Source organism: Opisthocomus hoazin, chromosome 7, assembly GCF_030867145.1.
Source record: "Opisthocomus hoazin isolate bOpiHoa1 chromosome 7, bOpiHoa1.hap1, whole genome shotgun sequence".
Classification (NCBI taxonomy): domain Eukaryota; kingdom Metazoa; phylum Chordata; class Aves; order Opisthocomiformes; family Opisthocomidae; genus Opisthocomus; species Opisthocomus hoazin.
In genome coordinates, this window is record NC_134420.1 from 5,132,526 (window position 1) to 5,151,469 (window position 18,944).

Here is an 18,944-nt window from a genome sequence, read left to right on the forward strand (position 1 = left end):
CACAGCCCTCCCATTAAAAGAAACTTAGCTCTCATGTTTGGCAAGTGGCTTGTCAGCTCAGTCGCAGTAAGGGTGGAGGGGGATATGTGGATGTGTGCTTGTGGAGCGAGTAGCTTTCAGCCTGTGTCCCGATATGTCTTTGCTTGTAGATAAGCAAGCTGGAGCCGTGTGGCAGAACAAGGAACTAGGATTGACTTCACCTCTTCAAGTCATTGGATCTTTAAAAATATCTTCCTGTTATGGAAAATGTTTCCTTGGAAAACGAGGCTGCACAATGTCTGGTTTGTGCAAAGTGTGGGGTTTTATTTTCCCTTTCCTTTTTTTGGTCAGCTAAGGAAATTGCTCGTGTACTCTGCTTTTATTTTTGTTGGGATGTTTTTCATAGAGATGTTTTTCAGCTCTGTGTTTTTTCATGGAGGTGTTCCAGCGGGTTTTTCTGGTCAAGTCCACGACCCTGTTGGCAGAGCAAATGCACATCCCACTGCTCTGAAGGTGGAAGTAGAGGATAAATGGTAGAAATATGGACATATGTTTCAGATTTTGAGCGATTTGTTCGTTGCTGCTACCAGCAGTGTTTTACAGGTTAAAAAAAAAAAAAAGTGAAGACTTTATAACCATAATAACTCCACTTAGAGTATCTGTTCTTCATTTTATGGCATTAACATTGAATCAGCAAGTGCAAGAGGAGTGTGAAATTACAGTCCTTGTATTATTTCCAGATTGCTGTCCCATGTAGGAAATACTTGACTCAGACTTGGGAGTTGGCTTTTGACTCCTGTGATGGAGGACATAAACCTTGCGTTTTCAATGCAATGCTGAAGATGTTTCTGAAATTAGTAGCCATGGCAATGCTTGGTGATAGTAGTCAGTAATGTAAAGGATCTGCGCTGATATGCAATGATACGGGGGGCTGCATAGCTCAGAGAGCATTAGCTCGGAGTGCGTAGCATTTCTCTGCAGGTCTGTGGCTCAGCCGCTCGCGTGAGGCGTTGGTCACCACCGCAGTGCTTGAATTTAAAAAGCAACAACAAAAAACCTCCCCAGTACGTGGTGGTTTAGGAACTACGGAGGGCTGGCATGGGTCGTGCTCTGGAAAGCGCATGGACTATACTCCTGCTGAACTGGGATAACTGTATTTCAAATATGCTGCACACTCCTGAGAGCAGGGGTGAATCTTAGTATTTATCAAGGTATTATCTGGTTATTATCTGGTATTTCATAAAATCATGGAATTATAGAATGGTAAGGGTTGGAAGGGACCTTAACGATCACAGAATCACACCATCACAGAATGTTCAGGGTTGGAAGGGACCTCTGTGGGTCATCTAGTCCAACCACCTGCCAAAGCAGGGTCGCCTACAGCAGGCTGCACAGCACCTTGTCCAGGTGGGTCTTGAATATCTCCAGAGAAGGAGACTCCACAGCCTCCCTGGGCAGCCTGTTCCAGGGCTCCGTCACCCTCAGAGTGAAAAGGATCATCTGGTTCCAGCCCCTCTGCCATGAGCAAATATGACATCTTCCACTAATCCTGATATTTTGTTGGTTTTACTTTATTTCTTTGGAATACAAATAGATCGTATAAGAAAAGTCTTCCTCTAAATGTTGTCCTATACAAAGAACAAGAAATGTCATTTAATTCATAAGCAGAAATTCCTAATCAAGTGTTTTACCTTCTTTTTCATAACCTAGCATGAAAAGATTTTACAAGTTTTCTGATATCTTGCAGAAGTTGTACTAGCATGTGGTGAGCAGTACTTAATGCAAATTGAGGAGGGATTTTGACTGCTTTGCTTAGTTTTCAGATAATATGTTTTAAAGTAAATCCCACAGCTAGAAGTTTGCATGAGAGATTAAAATCAACTTAATGGGCCTATTTAACCTGTGAGATGGAATTTGTTAGAATTGGTATATTTAAGATATTTAAAGGGTTATTGGGTAATATAACAAAGGAGTTTCCTCAAAATGAAATCGCTATATAGTGAATACCTACCAGAAGTGGTTCTTGGAAAAGAATCTGCAAAATTTCTCGATAACAGATGTAAAGAAGAAATGTTAAAGGGAAAAAAGGAAAAAATACTTGGGTGGAAATGGACATCTCTTCTACACGCCTGTTAGTGCCGTAGAGCATGGAGTTTGCTGCCTGATGATCCGTTCAAGCTGTAACATGTTCAGGAGCTTACTATCGCCTGCTGTAAGCTTTGATGTCAAATTTCTGAATGGGAGAAGCCGTACTGTAGTGAGCTGATGACTTGATCTGCACAGTGCCTTGAATTTCAGCGTTGTTGGCTTTGTTTCAAAGAGCAAAAAAGCAGTGATCTTTTTGCTCTTGGATACTCAGAAGGACAAAGGACTCTCGTTTTTAAGGTTAATGTTATGAGTAACAATTTATTTTTGTTTATCTTTCTCCAAACAGATTTATACGGATTGGGCCAATCACTATCTAGCAAAATCTGGTCACAAGAGATTGATAAAGGATCTACAGCAAGATGTGACTGATGGAGTCTTATTAGCTGAAATCATCCAAGTTGTAGGTGAGTGACTTTCTCTTTTTGTACCAGGTATCCACCAACTTGCTTAGAAATTCACTGTCTTTGTCTTCTACATAAATACAGATGGGGAAATCCATCAAACTGCGTGGAATTATATAGATAATTTTCCTTAGGAGACTCTGCTAATTAATTCCGTAAAGCCTTGCCCTAAAGCATAGTGGAAAAATATTTGACGCTGCTGTTTGCCTGCACTGTCTCGATTTCTCATACCTTTTGGGGACTGGCCTGAACATAACTCACAGTGATGGTGGCCTGCTGTGTCGCACCTCCTGCCTCCAGCTGGATGTGGAAAATCCATGTATGCAGCTGGGAAAGGAGAAGGGGTACGATTTTTGTGTGGCGGAAGAAATAAGTTTATAGTGAGTTTTCAAATGAGGAAAATCATTTATCGTTAGCACAAATCTCAAATATAGGCTGAGTTCTACAAAGACTTTAGCTCCCTTAGTTTGCACTAATATTCATGGATAATGAAGATTCTAAACAATTTTTTGTTGACCCCATGTAAAGCTACACATTCTCCCTCTTGCCTTGGGCCTGGAGCCTTCATTAGTTCCTTCAGAGGCTCATCCATCTGGTACTTGGGATGACACAAAACACAGGCATGGGCTGATGGAGCTTGATGGAATCGGAAAGCCTGCTAATGGAAATTAGGACAACTGCTGTTCGAAGCAAACTGACAGATTTGAGATGCAAATTAAGAAGACAGCAGTGAAGTAACAAGACATCAGCGCATGCATACTTATGTGTTTGAGATGCTGCAAATGAGCTAGTTCCTTGATTTAAGGTACAAAGCTGCAAGCCCTGTTGTCAGATGAAATTGCGAGGCATCGTTCCAAAGCCTCTGCTAGAGCTGCGCTGGAATACATCAAAAAAGATTCTGTGTCTGTGTTGTAGAGCAACGTTATATCTCAGCAGCTTTCTACAGACCTGCCGTGCAGCTACAGAGGTACAAAAACAGGCCAAGAACTGATTCTGTGTGTTCACTATGAGCAACGCTTCATCCCATGCCTGTTTTGTTTAATAGGGAAAATTTTTGGAAACCGAGGAACAGTTAGGTGTTGATTCCTTTCACACATACCTAGCTACCCTACATTAACTCTCTTGTAGAAAACTTCTGTGTGAGAACACGTGTGTGAGAATACCACCAGCAAAATGTGAACCCGGTTGTACCAAATATTTAAATGTAGCTGTTTGAGTATTGACTTGTGAAAACTCTTATGAAATTTAAATTACTCTGTCTAGAATCCACAGAAATAATACTGCTTACTGTATTTTGCTTTGAGTCACCGTTGCATTTTTTGCAGCCGTTCTTAGAGCTGCCTTTTGGCCAATATTTAAGATTAGGTCTGCGAGCTTTCGAGAGTTAAAGTACAAGGTGAAGGATTTCCTTTTCAGAGAATGTTTTCAGTGTGAAAGGAAGTTCATGTTTAAACATTCTCAGTTCAATCCTCGAAATTAGCAGTGAAGAGCAAGTCGTTTTTATCTGCTGTGTGTGGCCTTAGGCACGCTGCATCTCATTGTCACAACAACGGTGATAACTTTCACGCCGAGAAGCAGCTTCAACTGCAGCCTGACAAGTGCAAGCTTGGTTTCTAACAAGCAAGACTGCGTACCAAGGAGGTTTCTATGTGCAGTGCAGGAGAGGTTTTTCTTTTTTATGTTACCGTGTGCTATGTGTGAAAGCAGCCACGAAGATCCTTCCTTTTCTTTGTCACGTGCCTGGAGTATCTGGAGATTATCCAAAGTCATCAAAATTTATTTGGGTTTAATTATTAGCAATACAATTTTTTTTGTATTCACTGTCTGAGATTTACATCACGGGTGTTGAATCTTGAAGTACAACTTAATATCCAAAGCTGGAAGAAGAATGAATGTGATTTTTAAATTTTTTTTTTTTTTTTACAGTCTCCCATAAGAGTTATGGAAGAGACAGTGATTGCAATCCTTTCTTAAGTTAAATAGCTGCATATTTAGGAAATAAAATTTTAAAATTGGTAATAACTAGGTAGTTCTTCTACCCTAGCAGCCAAACAAGAACAAAATCTGATAAGACATGACACCAAACATCACTGCATTTGACTTCAGAGGAGATAATCTTCAGACTTCGACACTGCTAATGATAATACAGAAGTGTGACGTGATGACAGTTTTGTTTTCTATTTGCAAGTCAATTAAAATGCATCGATAGCATGCTGGTTTATTTCGGTTCAAATTTTATGAGTCTGTAAAAGAATACGTAAGTAATATATGCCTTAGTGATGCCATCTAAACATAGTAGCTCTGCTTGAAGTCATGAATGTAGATATACTGCGTCTGTGCACGCTCTGAAATTGGTAGTGTATCAAATTGTCAGTTGGTTCCCTATGACAACCTTCAGTTTTTAAGACTTAAAATTGATGCTGAAATTAAACTTTATCCCAGGCCAACAGGATTTTTCCTACTGATGCCTAGGATATTTTGTGGATTATTTCAATTGATCAAGTACAACCAAAGTCGGATTAGATACAAAAGCTGTGGCTATATAAATAGGGATGCAGATGTTGCGTTAGTGTTAAATACTTATTTAGCTAACTAAAAGTAGTTACAATAAGAAGTAGAATGTGCACATCGGTGTTGTGCTGGGCAATCAGTACGCCGTTGTAGGAGGCGATGGGCACATTGTTTAGGCGCTTTGGACATGCCAAGATAGCCTGTCTTACAGGTATATCGAAATATTCTGGGTAATGTGTGTTCTGACTGAGATTAATTGCATTGACTTAAATGGAATAGATCTTTGCTCTAATTTTAGAAGGCATTTGCAATTATGCCAGATAACTGTTCCAGTTCAAATTCGTACCGTGACTTATCTCAGTATAGTTTTTGTCTGCTGTCATGAAAATTCCTTGCAGGGCAAGGTTACAGGTTTATATCTCAAACCAGAATCTTGGGATCAAGCCTAGCAGTACTGTCTAGTGATAACTTTTTATTGTATTTTGGGTGGGACATTACACAAAGGTTCTTTTTACTTACATGTGAGTGGCTTTCAGTTAAAAGCTGCAGGTGACAGTTTCTGCGCAGGTGAAGCGATCCTCTGCAGATCTGTTTGACTCATCAGATGGGTTGTGAATGCCTGCCTGGCTTTAAACTAAGAGGACAGATTTAGATTAGATATGAGGAAGAAATTCTTCACCATGAGGGTGGTGACACACTGGCATAGGTTGCCCAGAGAAGCTGTGGCTGCCCCCTCCCTGGCAGTGTTCAAGGCCAGGTTGGATGGAGCTCTGGGCAACCTGGTCTGGTGGAAGGTGTCCCTGCTCATGGCAGGGGGGCTGGAACCAGATGATCTTTAAGGTCCCTTCCAACCCAAACCATTCTATGATTCTATGAAACCAAACTTCGATTATAGCTGGTCTAGCACACAAGTCATTTCAGGGTCCAAGACCGAAACATGAAACTGAGTAAACTAAGACTCTAAAGCAAATGTTTAACCACCTTAACAACTGAAGTGTGTCACTTGGGACTTTAAAGACTGAAGCTATGTATCTTTTTCTGCAAGTTGTGTTGCGTGTAAGCCATGGACAAGAAGCTTGGAAAGTAGTCTTCTGTTTTGTGCTTTAAGAAAAAAAGGAATAAAATCATATTAGAGTTATTGATCGTAAATTCCTCATCTAGGTTTAAAACATATATTCACTCTACAAGCGAATCAATTGGCATGCAACCATCTACATGTGTGAGCATTCACTTTTCCACCCAGGAGCAATTCAATTTCCAGAGTTGAAATCTTTGTTGTAGCTTAAAGGAGTTCCCGTCACTGTACAAGACGTGGTCAGACCAGTTGTTTTCTGCCCCAGCTGTCTCTGGAGGCATGACCCGCTAGAGAACTCCAGCTGCTTGTTGCTGATGGGTCTCAGCGTTTCCCACATTCACTTTGACTGGACAACTACAATCTGCAACCCCTTTATTTAGCCAGCAGCAAGTGCTTTGGAAATAATTGGAATAAACATCCTTGGTATCATTTTTTTTTTGCTTTATCGCCTCTTTTTTGCTTTTCAGCAAATGAAAAGATTGAAGACATCAATGGCTGCCCAAAAAATAGATCTCAAATGGTAAGTGGTAAAGTGACTTGTTGGTGTGTCCGCGGTTGGGTATTGAGTGAGCATGTGTCACTTCAATGTCTGAGACTTTCAATAAGGATTTAAAAAATAGTTTTTTACAGTAGTGAGGAGGTATAACCTGAAGAACACTAATATTACAGTTCTTGCCCCGTTATACTCCACAGTAATTGAATTAGGCCGTATCATTTATCACATACTTGCAATCAATATTATTCTTACATTGGTATTTTACATTTCTGAAATTGTTACAGGAATGTATAAAAATAAAATTTTGTTCCTCTGTGTAGATAGTAGTATTGTAAAAGCAGAATTAGTTATTTTAAAGTTGGATGAAAAGTTCTATATCCTTTGAAAATAAACAAATGAGTATAAGGCACTAAATGCAAAAATATCAAATTGCAAACTTCAAGATGTTTTATGCGTGCAACTTGTTTTTGACTGACAAGTTTTCATTTGTAAAAGAAGGTGGGGTTTTTTTGTATCTTGCTTGTACATAGTATTTAAAACTGAAGAACCAGAAATTAGTGCAGTAAAACTAAAAGCATATAGTACCTCAAGAGGATGTCTGCTGTGAGTATTGGTGAAACTAAAATTATAGGCAGAACCGTACTGAGAGCGCAGATAATAAGAAACTGATTTTTAAAATGCATCCTAGGAGTATTTGAAATTTATGATCTTTAGGAAGGTTATTTCCTTCTGTATTTTGAGAAAGAACTCATTTTATAGTGTAAATTCTAAAATCTCTGCTTTGCATTGCAAACGCTGACTTTGGGATACGTGAATATCTGTTCTGTCTGTGAAGCCATTTTCATGTTTTTCATTTTTATGACTTGGTTCCCAGCTGCCCCTACCTCCACAACTGCAACTTGAGCACCACCCCTCACGTGTTTAAAGGAAAGATTAAAGATTTGATGAGAGTTTGCCATCTCGAGTCGGAAACCACACTGCGTTCTGCTCTTCTGTTTTGGCTTTTTGTTGTTGGTTGGAAGTCAGCAATCTTGCTTAAGCCCGTGGAGTAAGCGCTCCGTGGAAAGCAAGCCAGCTACAAGATTTATCATTGCTACTTTTGACTGCTTTGAAGAGGTCGGTTGCTGTTCTTGCTGTAACCACAGCAGCTGTCAAGAGTATAAATAATTGAGGAGATTATGACAATTACTATAATTTAATGTTCCGCGAGTGTATCCTAAGAACTGAATTTCATTCAGGACTGGAGTCTAAAACAAATTCCAGGACTTTGTAGCTAGAAGTCACGTTAAGTCATTATTCTCCATGAAGGAACAGCGTTGTGCTGGGGGATAGTCGGATGCACGCTGTAGGCTGCTGTTAGAAGCCAGATCTGGTTATAACGGAGGCAAGCAGAGGGCACGTGCTGCGTCAGGACCTGTGAAGAGTGCTGGGGAGAAGCGTTTGCTCAGCGCTTCACCCTCCGAAGCTCTGATGTGAATCCAGTTGCTCATTCAGGAGGGTGGAGTGAGCGGGACTGTGTCCCCTGCTCAGGAGACATTGTGCGTCAGTCATAGCTGGGCGTCCCCAGGGGTTTTCCTCGCATGAGAAGGGGGAGGATTATGCTTACAACTCGCTTTTATTAAGCGTGCATGCTTACAGAGCGCTTTGTCATCTTACAGTAGAGATACTAAGGCGAGAACACAAGTATCTTCATAGAGGTGGTGTTCACACAGTTGCTTGCAGGTTTTAAGGAGATGACCCTTCGCCAGATCTCCTGTGTTCTAGGAAAAATGCGTATGTTGCAGTGTTTTCGTTTGTGGAAGTTTTTTCTTTCTATTTTTTTTTTTTTTAAATACGTCAGTCTTCATCCTTTGCATTTTAATGCACTTTCCTCTTAATATAGCTTACAGCCGTTCTCCAGAGTGTGGGAACTGGTGTTTGTGTTGGGTACCTCTGGTTCAGAGAGGTGGCAGAGGCAAGGCTGTCCAGTCAGTTCAAACACTCAGCCAGGTGACATCTAGTCATTTTTCCAAATGAATCTTTCAGTTACAGGTGCCCATATCAATATGGTAGTGCCTGTAAGGTGAGCATCACAGATGAGTAGATTTGAAAAAGGAGGAAAAAAAAAAACCAAGAGGCCCCATAAATGAAGATTTAACTTTGCTCATTAAATGGAAATACAGCAGAGCTTAGAGGGAAGCCTTCTACCATCATCTTTCCCCCTGTGGGTAGTTACCTCATTTGTAGACTCACGATGCCACGAGCAGAGACACGTGTGAGCTGAACTGTGAAGAGCCAGATCGCATCCAGCCAGATGTATCAGCTCAGAAAGCTGGAGCAAGTCTGTCTGCCAAGCCTATTAAAGTGGGTGTGAAAGCAAGTGTGCTTGCTTCCATGTGGCACAGTCCTAAGGCAGTAAAGCCCGCCAAAGCTTGGAGAGCTCAACGCAGAGCCAGATCAGGTCTCTTGGCATTGTTGTTCCCATTGCTACGGTGTTGGAGAGCATCACACAAATTTGCCCGAATCGAACAGGAGACACAGCTTGGGTCTGTCAGGCTCAAAGCCAGTGTTAATAAGCCTTGTCAAATCAAATTTAGTACCGCAGAACCATTTGGGACCATGAGTGCTTATCAAACGAGTCCCAGTGCCAGAAATGACATCTTGGGGAACCCCACTGGCTCCATGAAAAATGACCTAGGTGAGAACCTATCCCTGCTCGTCATCTTGTCTGGGTTTCTGTGCTGTGGGGAGTATCCCTGTCTTCCTTTGCTCCAGAGAAGAGTTGGCTGGCTTTCACATAACCTATCATAGACTATTTTATATCTTGCCCTCTACATAAAAACACCCTGAAACAGTTCTTTTTCCCAAACCTCTATGTTTTTGTTCTGTAGATATACCTCTATCAAAAGCCCGTAATTGTGATGGTTAGTTCCAGCTCGCATGCAGAAAATCCCCTGGTTAGTAGAGGAGGTAGTGGAGTGGAGCATAGGCTCTGGGACCAAGAAGATTTGGAGACTGTCACCGCAACTGCATTTGGGTTTTTAGAATGAAGCACAAGAAAATATTGGCATGGTTCTGGAGAACAGGGCAAAGCAGGGTGAAAGAAGACCATTTTCCTTACCTGCACACTTCTGAAAAAAAAAAACTGGGGTCAGTAAACCCAAGTAGGGTGCTCTCTGCTATTATTGTTTGATTACAGAAAAACAGAGATCTCTGTCTGTCTTGTTTTCTTGCAATTTGCCTGTTGTTTTGAGGATGATATTAGAGCTCAGCATTTGGCATCCTTCAGAACCTGGGCTGTGTAGGAGGTGCTGTGGTCCCGTCCCTTCTAAGCAGAGTAGATTATTCTTGCTGATGCGAGTGCCTTTGAGTGCTGAATGTTACCTATTGTAAAAGGGTCCCTATCACTTATATTTATAAAATGATAAAGTAAACAAACAAAAAATAGAATACATGAGTGAGCTGTGATGTGCAGCTATCGAGTCTGGCTGTGGTGGCAGCCCGCAGAAGTCTTGTTCTGTCTGTGAGGAAATACCTTGTGTAGAACGGTTGCAGTTTTTGAAGGAAGTTTCACAGCAACATTTTAGCACAGTGTAGCAGCCGAGCTTTTTATTGTCTTGTGTATTAATATATCCTTCTTGCATAGCGTGGCAAGGAGAGAGAGGGGTAGATTGTTGTGTTGCCTATTACACGCAAGCGATAAATCGTAACAGATGAGACAGTGGTAGCGATCAGATGATATAAGGAAAAGGCAAAGGACAAGACGTTTGACAAATTAAAGCATTAATGTGAAGAGCAAAGTGAAGGAGAGAGAAGATTCATGTCAGCTAGAACAGGGGAGAGAGACGAGTAAAGAAAGTTAAGTTTGAAAGCATGAACTTGAAGACAAAGAAGAGAGGGAGATACTTGCCGGTGAAGGGATGCATTAGCAGACAGACGACTGTTGAAACACAACTGAAGATGGGACTGGAAGAAGGGACAGAAATGCAGCAAAGTGTCTTATAGGAGAGGTGGAAGGGTTTTGCCACCTTAAAGAGGTGGTAAAGGTAAGAAATACTGAATGTTGCAGTTGGAAAGAGATGTCTCTCTGTATGTATCTAAGGAAAAGGTATGAGAAGAGACTAATGAGAAAAAAATGGGGTTTGTTCCAAGGTTCAAAATAAATAAAAAAAATAAATCACAGATTGATACTCTAGAAAGAACGAAAATGTGAGGTGTGAAATTCTGAGAAGCGATAGTGTGTTACCCCTGTTACTGGAGCCTGAAGGAGCGGAGCGGTAGCAAAGCTGTCAGTGCTGGGGGGAGGCGGGGGGAAGCTGTAGGTGGGTAAAGCAGACGCTCATCTGCCCGTGCTAAGCCCGGGGAAGTTGTGGGACACCCAAGACAAGAATTTGGAGCAACAGAAAGGAATGTAGGCTGAACCAACCCCACAGTTCCCTCCTATAAATAGAGCAGGAAATAACTGTGGTTCTCATGTGGGCCTGTGGTTGGTGTTGATTATTTTTAAGGAAGATCACTTTGTGTGTACAAGTGTTATCAAATAACAAAGCGGAGATGTATCTTTTTTTATGTGTTGACCAGAAGTTTTTCAAGAATGGTCCCCTTCTGATGCAAATATCAAGCTGTACTGGTAAAATGATGCTGTTCAGTCCTCCTACTACTGTTTGTCTTGCAGATGTAAAGAATCTTGTAGTGCAGCGTGGGTCAGAGCTTGCAGTTCTTCCCAAGGGCTTTATGAAAGTCGAGCTGAAGGCTGTGTTTTCAAAGTGATGACTTCACTTGCAGGGAAACCTTACTCCAGGGATGGCAATTTGACTATTATTTTAATATTCGACTGATTTCTTGTATTCTGAAAACAAGCTGTTCTGTAATGTGTACAACACCCAAAGTCGAAGAACAGTTTGTACAGAAATTCTCCAGCCTGGTAAGGAGCCTAGTTTTGAAGCGAGCAGCACTGGGAGTTGTAATTCAGTTGTTGGAGCCAGGTGTCCACTTTCCTCCTCAGCGTGACCCTTGCCAGCTCCATCTCCTGCTCTATGAATCTGATTTTATTGGAGAAAAGAGCATGAGGTGTTAAAATCTTCATCGTTCTTTGTGCGTGTGGCACATGCTGTACGTATTTCTGTGTTCTTTTTCTCGAAGAATTGAGATAATAAATGTGAAGGCTGGTGTGATAAGGCCTGTAATGAAAGAGTATAGCTGGGTACACATCAAAGACTTGGTTGGCAGGAATAGCATGACCTGAAACCATCTGCATCACCTGAGCAGCTAACTGTGTGGGTGTAATACCCACAAAGTGGATGAGCTGATGTGTTTTGTGCAAATAACTGAAAATGACTGGTGGAAAAAAAAGAAATTCCTAGTCGCTTGTGTTTTTCTCACGGGAAATAATTCTACCTTTGCTCTTCAAGAGCAGGCATCTGCTTTATCCTGCTCCTTTCGACATTTTGAGCATTTTTATACAGCTGGCGTTGCCTAAGCGTTGCCATAGGTAGCTGCAATGTATCTGCAGGGCTGGGGCTCCAAAGCCCTCAGGGTTGGTGGGGCTGCAGGCTGGTCGGTCGCCCGGCTGTTTCCCAAAGCCGAGAGGACTCTGCTGCCTGGGCATGTGCTGCTAATTCAGGAGAGCAGCTCCGCCGGGAAGATCAAAAGCATCACAAGCATGTTTTTCCTCTGCAAATTCCTAGCGTAGGATTTTTGGAAGCATGTCCCAGTGGTTAAATATAGGCATATATTTTCAAGTAATCCTACTCTGAGGTTGTTTTGAGCGGTATAGTAAAGGGGACTTTTCTGTCTTCTGGTAAGCCTTCATCCTGCGTTGTTTGGGGAGTTCTTACTGTCCGAATACGTTTAGAAATTGAATCTGTTTTAATGTTAGTACAGTAACAAATGGGTATCTTTTGGCCTTGACCCGTGGGATGTTTCCTCACAGCTGAAGGTTGGCTGGGGGGGACGATGTTACCCGGAGCCGTGCCAGGCTCTGGGCAGTGGCAGACACCAGCTTCGCTCCTCCACCTGCCTGTGGAGGCACTTGGCCAAATACTGAGTTTAGGAATGTTTAAAGCGGTTTCTCTAAGCATCTTGTGTTTGATGATCATGTATGAGCCCGTGTTGTCATGTAGACAAGAATGATTTACTACAGAGGTGGTCTACTAGGTTGCTTGTACATGGATGGCCTTCTTCCTCACCGTATAACGACTGTTGCTCCTAGATGAGATTCATTTTACTGCCTCTATTTTTTTCCAGAGATCCAGACCGTTGTTATGCTATTGTGTTTACCACTTGTGTGTTGCTGGCAGTGAGACATGCGTGGTTGGATCATAGGTTTCTGTGTTGCAGAGCTTGCAGTCTAAATGAAACCACAAGCCGCCCCCTCACCCCCAGCATCACCCTCCATAGAAAACAACGTAATAAACAGAGCTAGACTGGACTGGGAGAGGCCAATGTCTCCCTGCCATAAGGCATGATAAAGTGTCGCTAAACAGGTATTTGTTTAATTTTGGGAGTGAAAGGCTTCCAAAGCTCTTCTGCGTGTGGAGGTGAGAGATAAGGCCGTGTACACATGGGTCTGTCTGTGGGGTGGATGTATGTGGCACCTCTGGAGACATTGCTGATGACGGTCTGTCACTCCCATACGGGATTGATCCTCTTCGTGGTCCCCGATGGTGTGCTCTAATTCTTTGCCCTGTACAGTGACAGGGTTCAGAAAAACAATTAATTTCCCAGAAAGGAGAAAAATAACTGAATATACTTCCACCTGTCCTCAGCTCAACTTAACCTTTCTTCCTTAGTTAGGAAAAGGCTCAGGGAGAGGTGGGAGGTGGGAGATAAGACAGTAAGTACACATGGTTCTGTGCGTTGGGTGGATGTATGTGGCACCTCTGGAGACACTGCTGATGACGGTCTGTCATTCCCATAAGGGATCGATCTCTTCGTGGTCCCCGATCGTGTGCTCTAATTCTTTGCCCTGTACAGTGGTGCAAGAGCTTGGATATCGTCTGTCTCTGAAACAGTGTGAGGCTCAATAAAGAGCAACAGAGAAAAAGTCATTTTTGTGGAAAAAATAGAAGGCGTGAGCTTAATTACAAAGACAGAATTCGATTCTATTTGATCATTTATTTCACTGTTAAATGGAATTATCACTTTTTGAATATGTATGGTTCTACCCCCTGTGTGGACTAAATGCATGAAACAGCAAATGCACTAAGGGGCTGGGGTCATTCCACGTGCATGTGTGGAGATCTCTCTATCCTTCACTTATGTATTTACACCTGCACCAAAGTCTAGGGAAACAATTCTTTTTGACCATGCCTATTACTGATGTAAATTTATTACAGAAGTGTGCTTTTTGTGTGGTACTCTGCAAACACACAGCTTCTTGCTGTGTTTAGCATAAATGGGGAAAAATGGGGAATTATAGATGACAGTCTTTAACTTCCCACGCCTGTGCCTTGGGACACGTGCGACGTATGAAACTGCGGTCTTGGTGAGACGGCATTAGACGCAGAGGATTTTAGTAACATCACCCTGACTCTGGTACCATGAGCAAAAACTGTGCGCAGACTAAATTTGGTGTGGAGTCTGCCAGGGATAAATTATGGTTTTTCTTCAGGATTAACTTCATCTGAGCCTTTTCCTAACTAAGGAAAAAAAGGTTGAGTTGAGGACAGGTGGAAGTAAATTCAGTTATTTTTCTCCTTCCTGGGAAATTAATTAATTGTTTTCCTGAACCCTGGCTGTGAAGCAAACTTCGTAGTCTTCCAAAACGGCAGCAAAATCATAGCAGCCCGAGTTTAAAGCTTAGGTGGATAACAAAAGGTATCTGCTTATGTTTCCATTAGTTCAATTCTGGTTTCCAAGTTGTGTGTCGTTTCTCAGCAGAAGCCCCGTTGTCTGCCGCACTGTTTAAAAGCAGTAGAGTGAAACTGTCGATGAAACAAGAATGTGATGGATTTCTCTGTCAGGTTTATGCTGTAAGAATTGAAGCTGTTGGTATGGCAGTTTCTTCTGGTGCCTAGGGCTTTGCTGCTGCTTAGAGGATATGTAGAACCAAGCTCTTCGCTCTTGAATGTTGGGAGCAGATCATAGCTTTTACAAAGTGTTATACATCCCAGAGACATAAAGTTTTTGTCCATGTGTCTTGTCATAAGTCTTTGATTTCCAGCTATTGCTTATACACTGTGTGATAATGGTTATTTTAATTGATTAGTCTGTGAAGGTAAAACATATCCAGAAAAGTTCATTCTTTTACTTCTTATGTGGAATTATTTTTATGTATTCAATGTCTGAGCTAAACAGTACTACTGCGCTTGTTCTAAGCAATTACGCAGGAGAATTTCAGTAGGAGATGTTATCCAGGATCCAGGTGCAAGGAAGGAGGGGGCACATATGTGCCGGTGCCCCTCCAGCCACCAGAATAAACCAGTTGGGAACAGGTGAAGCTGTGACCCTCGAGCCACGAGACCGAAGTATGTACGTGGGCCGAGAAGGAGAGAGTGCCTGCGCCTGGGAGCGGGCTGCGGCGGTGGCTCCCTGCCCGTGGGCCTTTTTTAGAAAGGAACAACTGTCGCCGACTGCATCGCAAGAGCTGCTGCTCGGGACGCAGCCGGGAGATGAGCGTTACCGCTGCTTTAGCTGCGTGTGTTGGACTAAACGAAACCAGGTCGTCTGCTGGCGTACTGTCGTCCTGCTCGCCGTAATGCAGACTCTGTGATTTACTTGCATTGCTGAAAATTAATTTTTGATGGGTAGGTTATTTTATTTTTGTAATTAATCATTTCATACCGCAGTATTAATACAAAACTTTTTTCCTGAGGTATAAGCTCTGTGATAAAACGTTCCGTGTAGATCTTTCTACATGAGTTTTGTTAAATTCTGGATTACTGCTTCAGATTCAAGTTAATGATCTACAGAGCCTTCAACACTTGAGCCAGTATTTGAGCAAATACAACCGTGTGCAAGAGCCAGCGCTTACTGCACGGAGTGGTTTTAGTGCCAGTCCTTCCTTTTAAGCACTTCTGCTCTTTTAACGAGATTGTTTTATGTAGAATTCAACGATGTTTTAGGAAGAAGTCCAGGTTCACTAGATATTGACCATATTTTACATTTAATCCCGAAAGCACAGCACTAGAAACAGAACTTCCAGTCTGGAAGCCCCAGGTAGAAGGAGGTTTCCTGCAGGCAGCTAGGGAGGGTGGAAACGAAGCGTTCATGGGACCTGCTGCCACCCTCGTTATGTATTTACTGAGCACAGCCATGGCTTGTCCCCGTCTGTTCCTGTCTTTAGTTATACATGAGCAGAGATTTAGTGCCAATGATGTACAGTTAGTTGGTATGTGCTAAAATCTAGTCAAGTATGTGTTGAGACCAGCAAAGAGTTTCATCTGTGTCCTAAATTAAGGATTCTCCAGAGGCAGGATACTCTGTGCATATTTGTTTTGCAAAGTTGAACTTGTTGCTGAACAAACTGTTGTTCAGGACGTCTCAAGATTTCAGATTATGCACAAATTATCCACTTGAACTTTTCAAATGTATTTAAGGCCTGATCATGAAAAGCTGATCCAAAAATAACATTTCCAGGAATATTTTTCAAAGAAATTACCCTTTACTTTTTTTTTCCCCTCGCAGGAAAGTTTCAATTTAGAATAAACAAACCTGAAAAAAAACCAACCTGAAAAGCTGAATTTCAAAATAAGCTAGGCAAATTTCTGCAGCCCTTCCATCTGCCTCTCCCAGACCAGTTTAGCTTTGTCAAGCCTTGTGGGTCCCACAGGATTCCCCGAAACCATTCGAAATGCAAGAATGCCCTTTGGATGCTCTGTGATGTGATGAGGAATCTTGGCCATTGTGAACGGCATCTTTCTCTGTGGTGCTTACTGCCCCCATTTCTATTTATATTAGGCATGTTGTGAGTGAATTTTGAATATTAACAGCATCTTTTGAAGTAGAGGAATGCTATTTGTCCCATTATTTCCAGAGGAAGAGCTAAGGCGCAGGAAAGCTAAGGTTTTACCCAGGGTCACCAAGAAGGGGATGCAAGAGATGAGGCTTAGGCTAGTTCTGTTGCCTGAGGTTAGTGCCCAAACTGTCCTTTGCTTTAAAACCCCAAAATAGTGCAATTATAGCAAAGAGAGTCAAGTCTTCACATGCATGTGAAAGCAGTGGACCCACGAGAACAGATTTTTATTTCTCTGGCTGGCTCTGTTACAACCTGGCTTTAAAATGTGGATTAGCTTCATCTGCCCTTATGTCACATCTGGTATTTTGTTTCTAAGACATCCACCAAATTCTGTCAAAATCCTGAAACTTTACTTAGAGAGGCATTTTCATCCAAACCATCACGAGCAGCATATGAACACTTGGAACAACATATTATTTTCTTTAAAAAAGAATAGATGTTGATTGGGATGACTACAAATGAAGATGTATTTTAAACAAAGCAGTAATGCTTAGTATTTATATCCTTCTGGGGAAAATGGAATTTGCAATTTTGCCTTGGTCTTTCTTATGTATGTAATTATGTTTAGGAAATAGTACAAATGAGACATTATTTGAGGGGAGAACCCTCCCTCCCCCCAGACTCTAGGGTTTTAAGGATCGTCAGTGTAATGACTGAAGATTTTAAGGCTTTTTCTACACCTCAGTATAAAAATAATGAGCGAAAAGCTTGGTCTGAAAATACAAACAAGGAATACACCTTGCCTTAAACGGCTTGCTGCAAACAGCTTGTGTTAGGCTTTTTCCTTGTTTCTACACTGTATGTGAAGTCTGCTGGAATATTGCAGAAGGGTTCTTGAAACTGCAAAAATTTTCACATGAAATCCATCTTCTTTTTCCTCCTTTGAAAACAAATATACTGGACATAACATGAAACCTCAAGTTAAATGGAAAGCACTGGTTTCAATATAAGCAGTGGTTTTTCTGGATAAGCTCATGAAACGCCACATCTATCACTGTAAAAGTTGGGAGCAGAGGTCTGGCCTCATAACAGGAGAAGCTTCCCATGGTTTCTAAGTGAAGGAACCTACAGTAAGTTTAATTTTGACTTTCGTTTGAGAAAAGCATCTGTATTTGCCACAAGGGCAGCGCTAGTTATAATTTACCCTGTGTTTTTGACTTGACAGAACTGGATGGACAGCTTTGGCTGTGGACAGCTTCCTTATTCAAATCTTGGTCTATTATAGTCAATGTTCAACATACATTGGTGCCCTCAGATGGGTTTCCATTTACAGGCGGGAGGCTGAGGATGTTTGTTTTGATGATGTTTTTTTTTTCCTGACATGCCCTACAGGCCAGTGCATGTTTCCTAGCTCCTCTTCTTTCTCACACTGACAAGAATAGAAATTGAAATTGCTATTATGACAAGCATGAAAACTCGTGTGGGTCTGGTGGCCAGTGTTGTCGGAAATGCGTAATTACTGTAAGGTATGTTTGAGAACAGAGGGAAATCTGAGTAATATACCTGGGAAAGTAATCATGGAATAAGAATTAAATAAACGTATTCTGGTCGACATACAGGAATTCAGTGAAGATGTTCAATTTGTTTGTACTTGAGCTTCGTATGTGTAGGAGCTGGGAAGGAACAAGGAGCGTGCAGGTCTGATGGGAAGGAGATGATGATGTACAGTGATGCCCTGTGCCCTTTTAATCCTGCTTTTCCAGCAAGATGCTGATGGCTTTACTGGTGTAACAAGGCAACTGCTGCTGGTCTGGTGCTTGGAAGTTATTCACGTGCGATGCTTCTTAGCCGTGATGCCTTCTGCTCCTGTTTTGCCAGGTTGCAAGTGCCACCCGGAGGGTCATGTTGAGGGGAAGTTTTCAGGTAGCTGAGTGAAGAAAGACGCATTTTGCTTCTGCAAATATGAGAATGGGAGCTGTGGCACTTGATATGTTATGTCTGAGCAGAAGTTTAATTCTATGGGGTTTTATTTTTTTGTATTATCTTCTAATTGGGAGAAACGAGGAGGGGCCCCTGGAGAGGCAGGCAGCCCCTCGGGTGAGGGCTCAGCCATCCTCGGCTGGCGTTTGGGACCATTTCAGAATAAATACCTGTTGTGTAGGGTGGGGGACTGACAGCGTGCTGTGATAGCTGCCTATACCTGAACAGTTCATATGTAATGATTCAAAACTGCAAACTCATCTGATGCTCTTGGCCAGGAAGAGTAACAAGGCAAGGCTTGGTGTTGGACGCTCCCAGTAATGTGTTCGAGTGAGATAATCACTGTGGACGTCTGTCTTTGGTTTTTCTTCTCCTTTTGCAGAGCTTTCCCCTATTTTGGGCAGGTGGGAAATGAGAGCATCCAACTGCCATCATTCCTGCTTTGCTTCTACTGTGTTAAATGTTGCTGGCAAAGCA

At 42.0% G+C, this 18,944-nt stretch overlaps 1 protein-coding gene across 3 annotated transcripts in view; it reads left to right on the forward strand.

The window, feature by feature from the left end:
- Nucleotides 1-18,944, forward strand: part of NAV2 (neuron navigator 2) — a 235,825-nt gene that overhangs the window by 65,197 nt on the left and 151,684 nt on the right. For all 3 annotated transcript variants that reach the window (XM_075427329.1, XM_075427330.1, XM_075427331.1), the window contains exons 2-3: nucleotides 2,414-2,531; nucleotides 6,582-6,634. In XM_075427329.1, coding sequence (XP_075283444.1) covers nucleotides 2,414-2,531; nucleotides 6,582-6,634 — 171 coding nt within the window. The remainder of the gene's footprint in view (nucleotides 1-2,413; nucleotides 2,532-6,581; nucleotides 6,635-18,944) is intronic.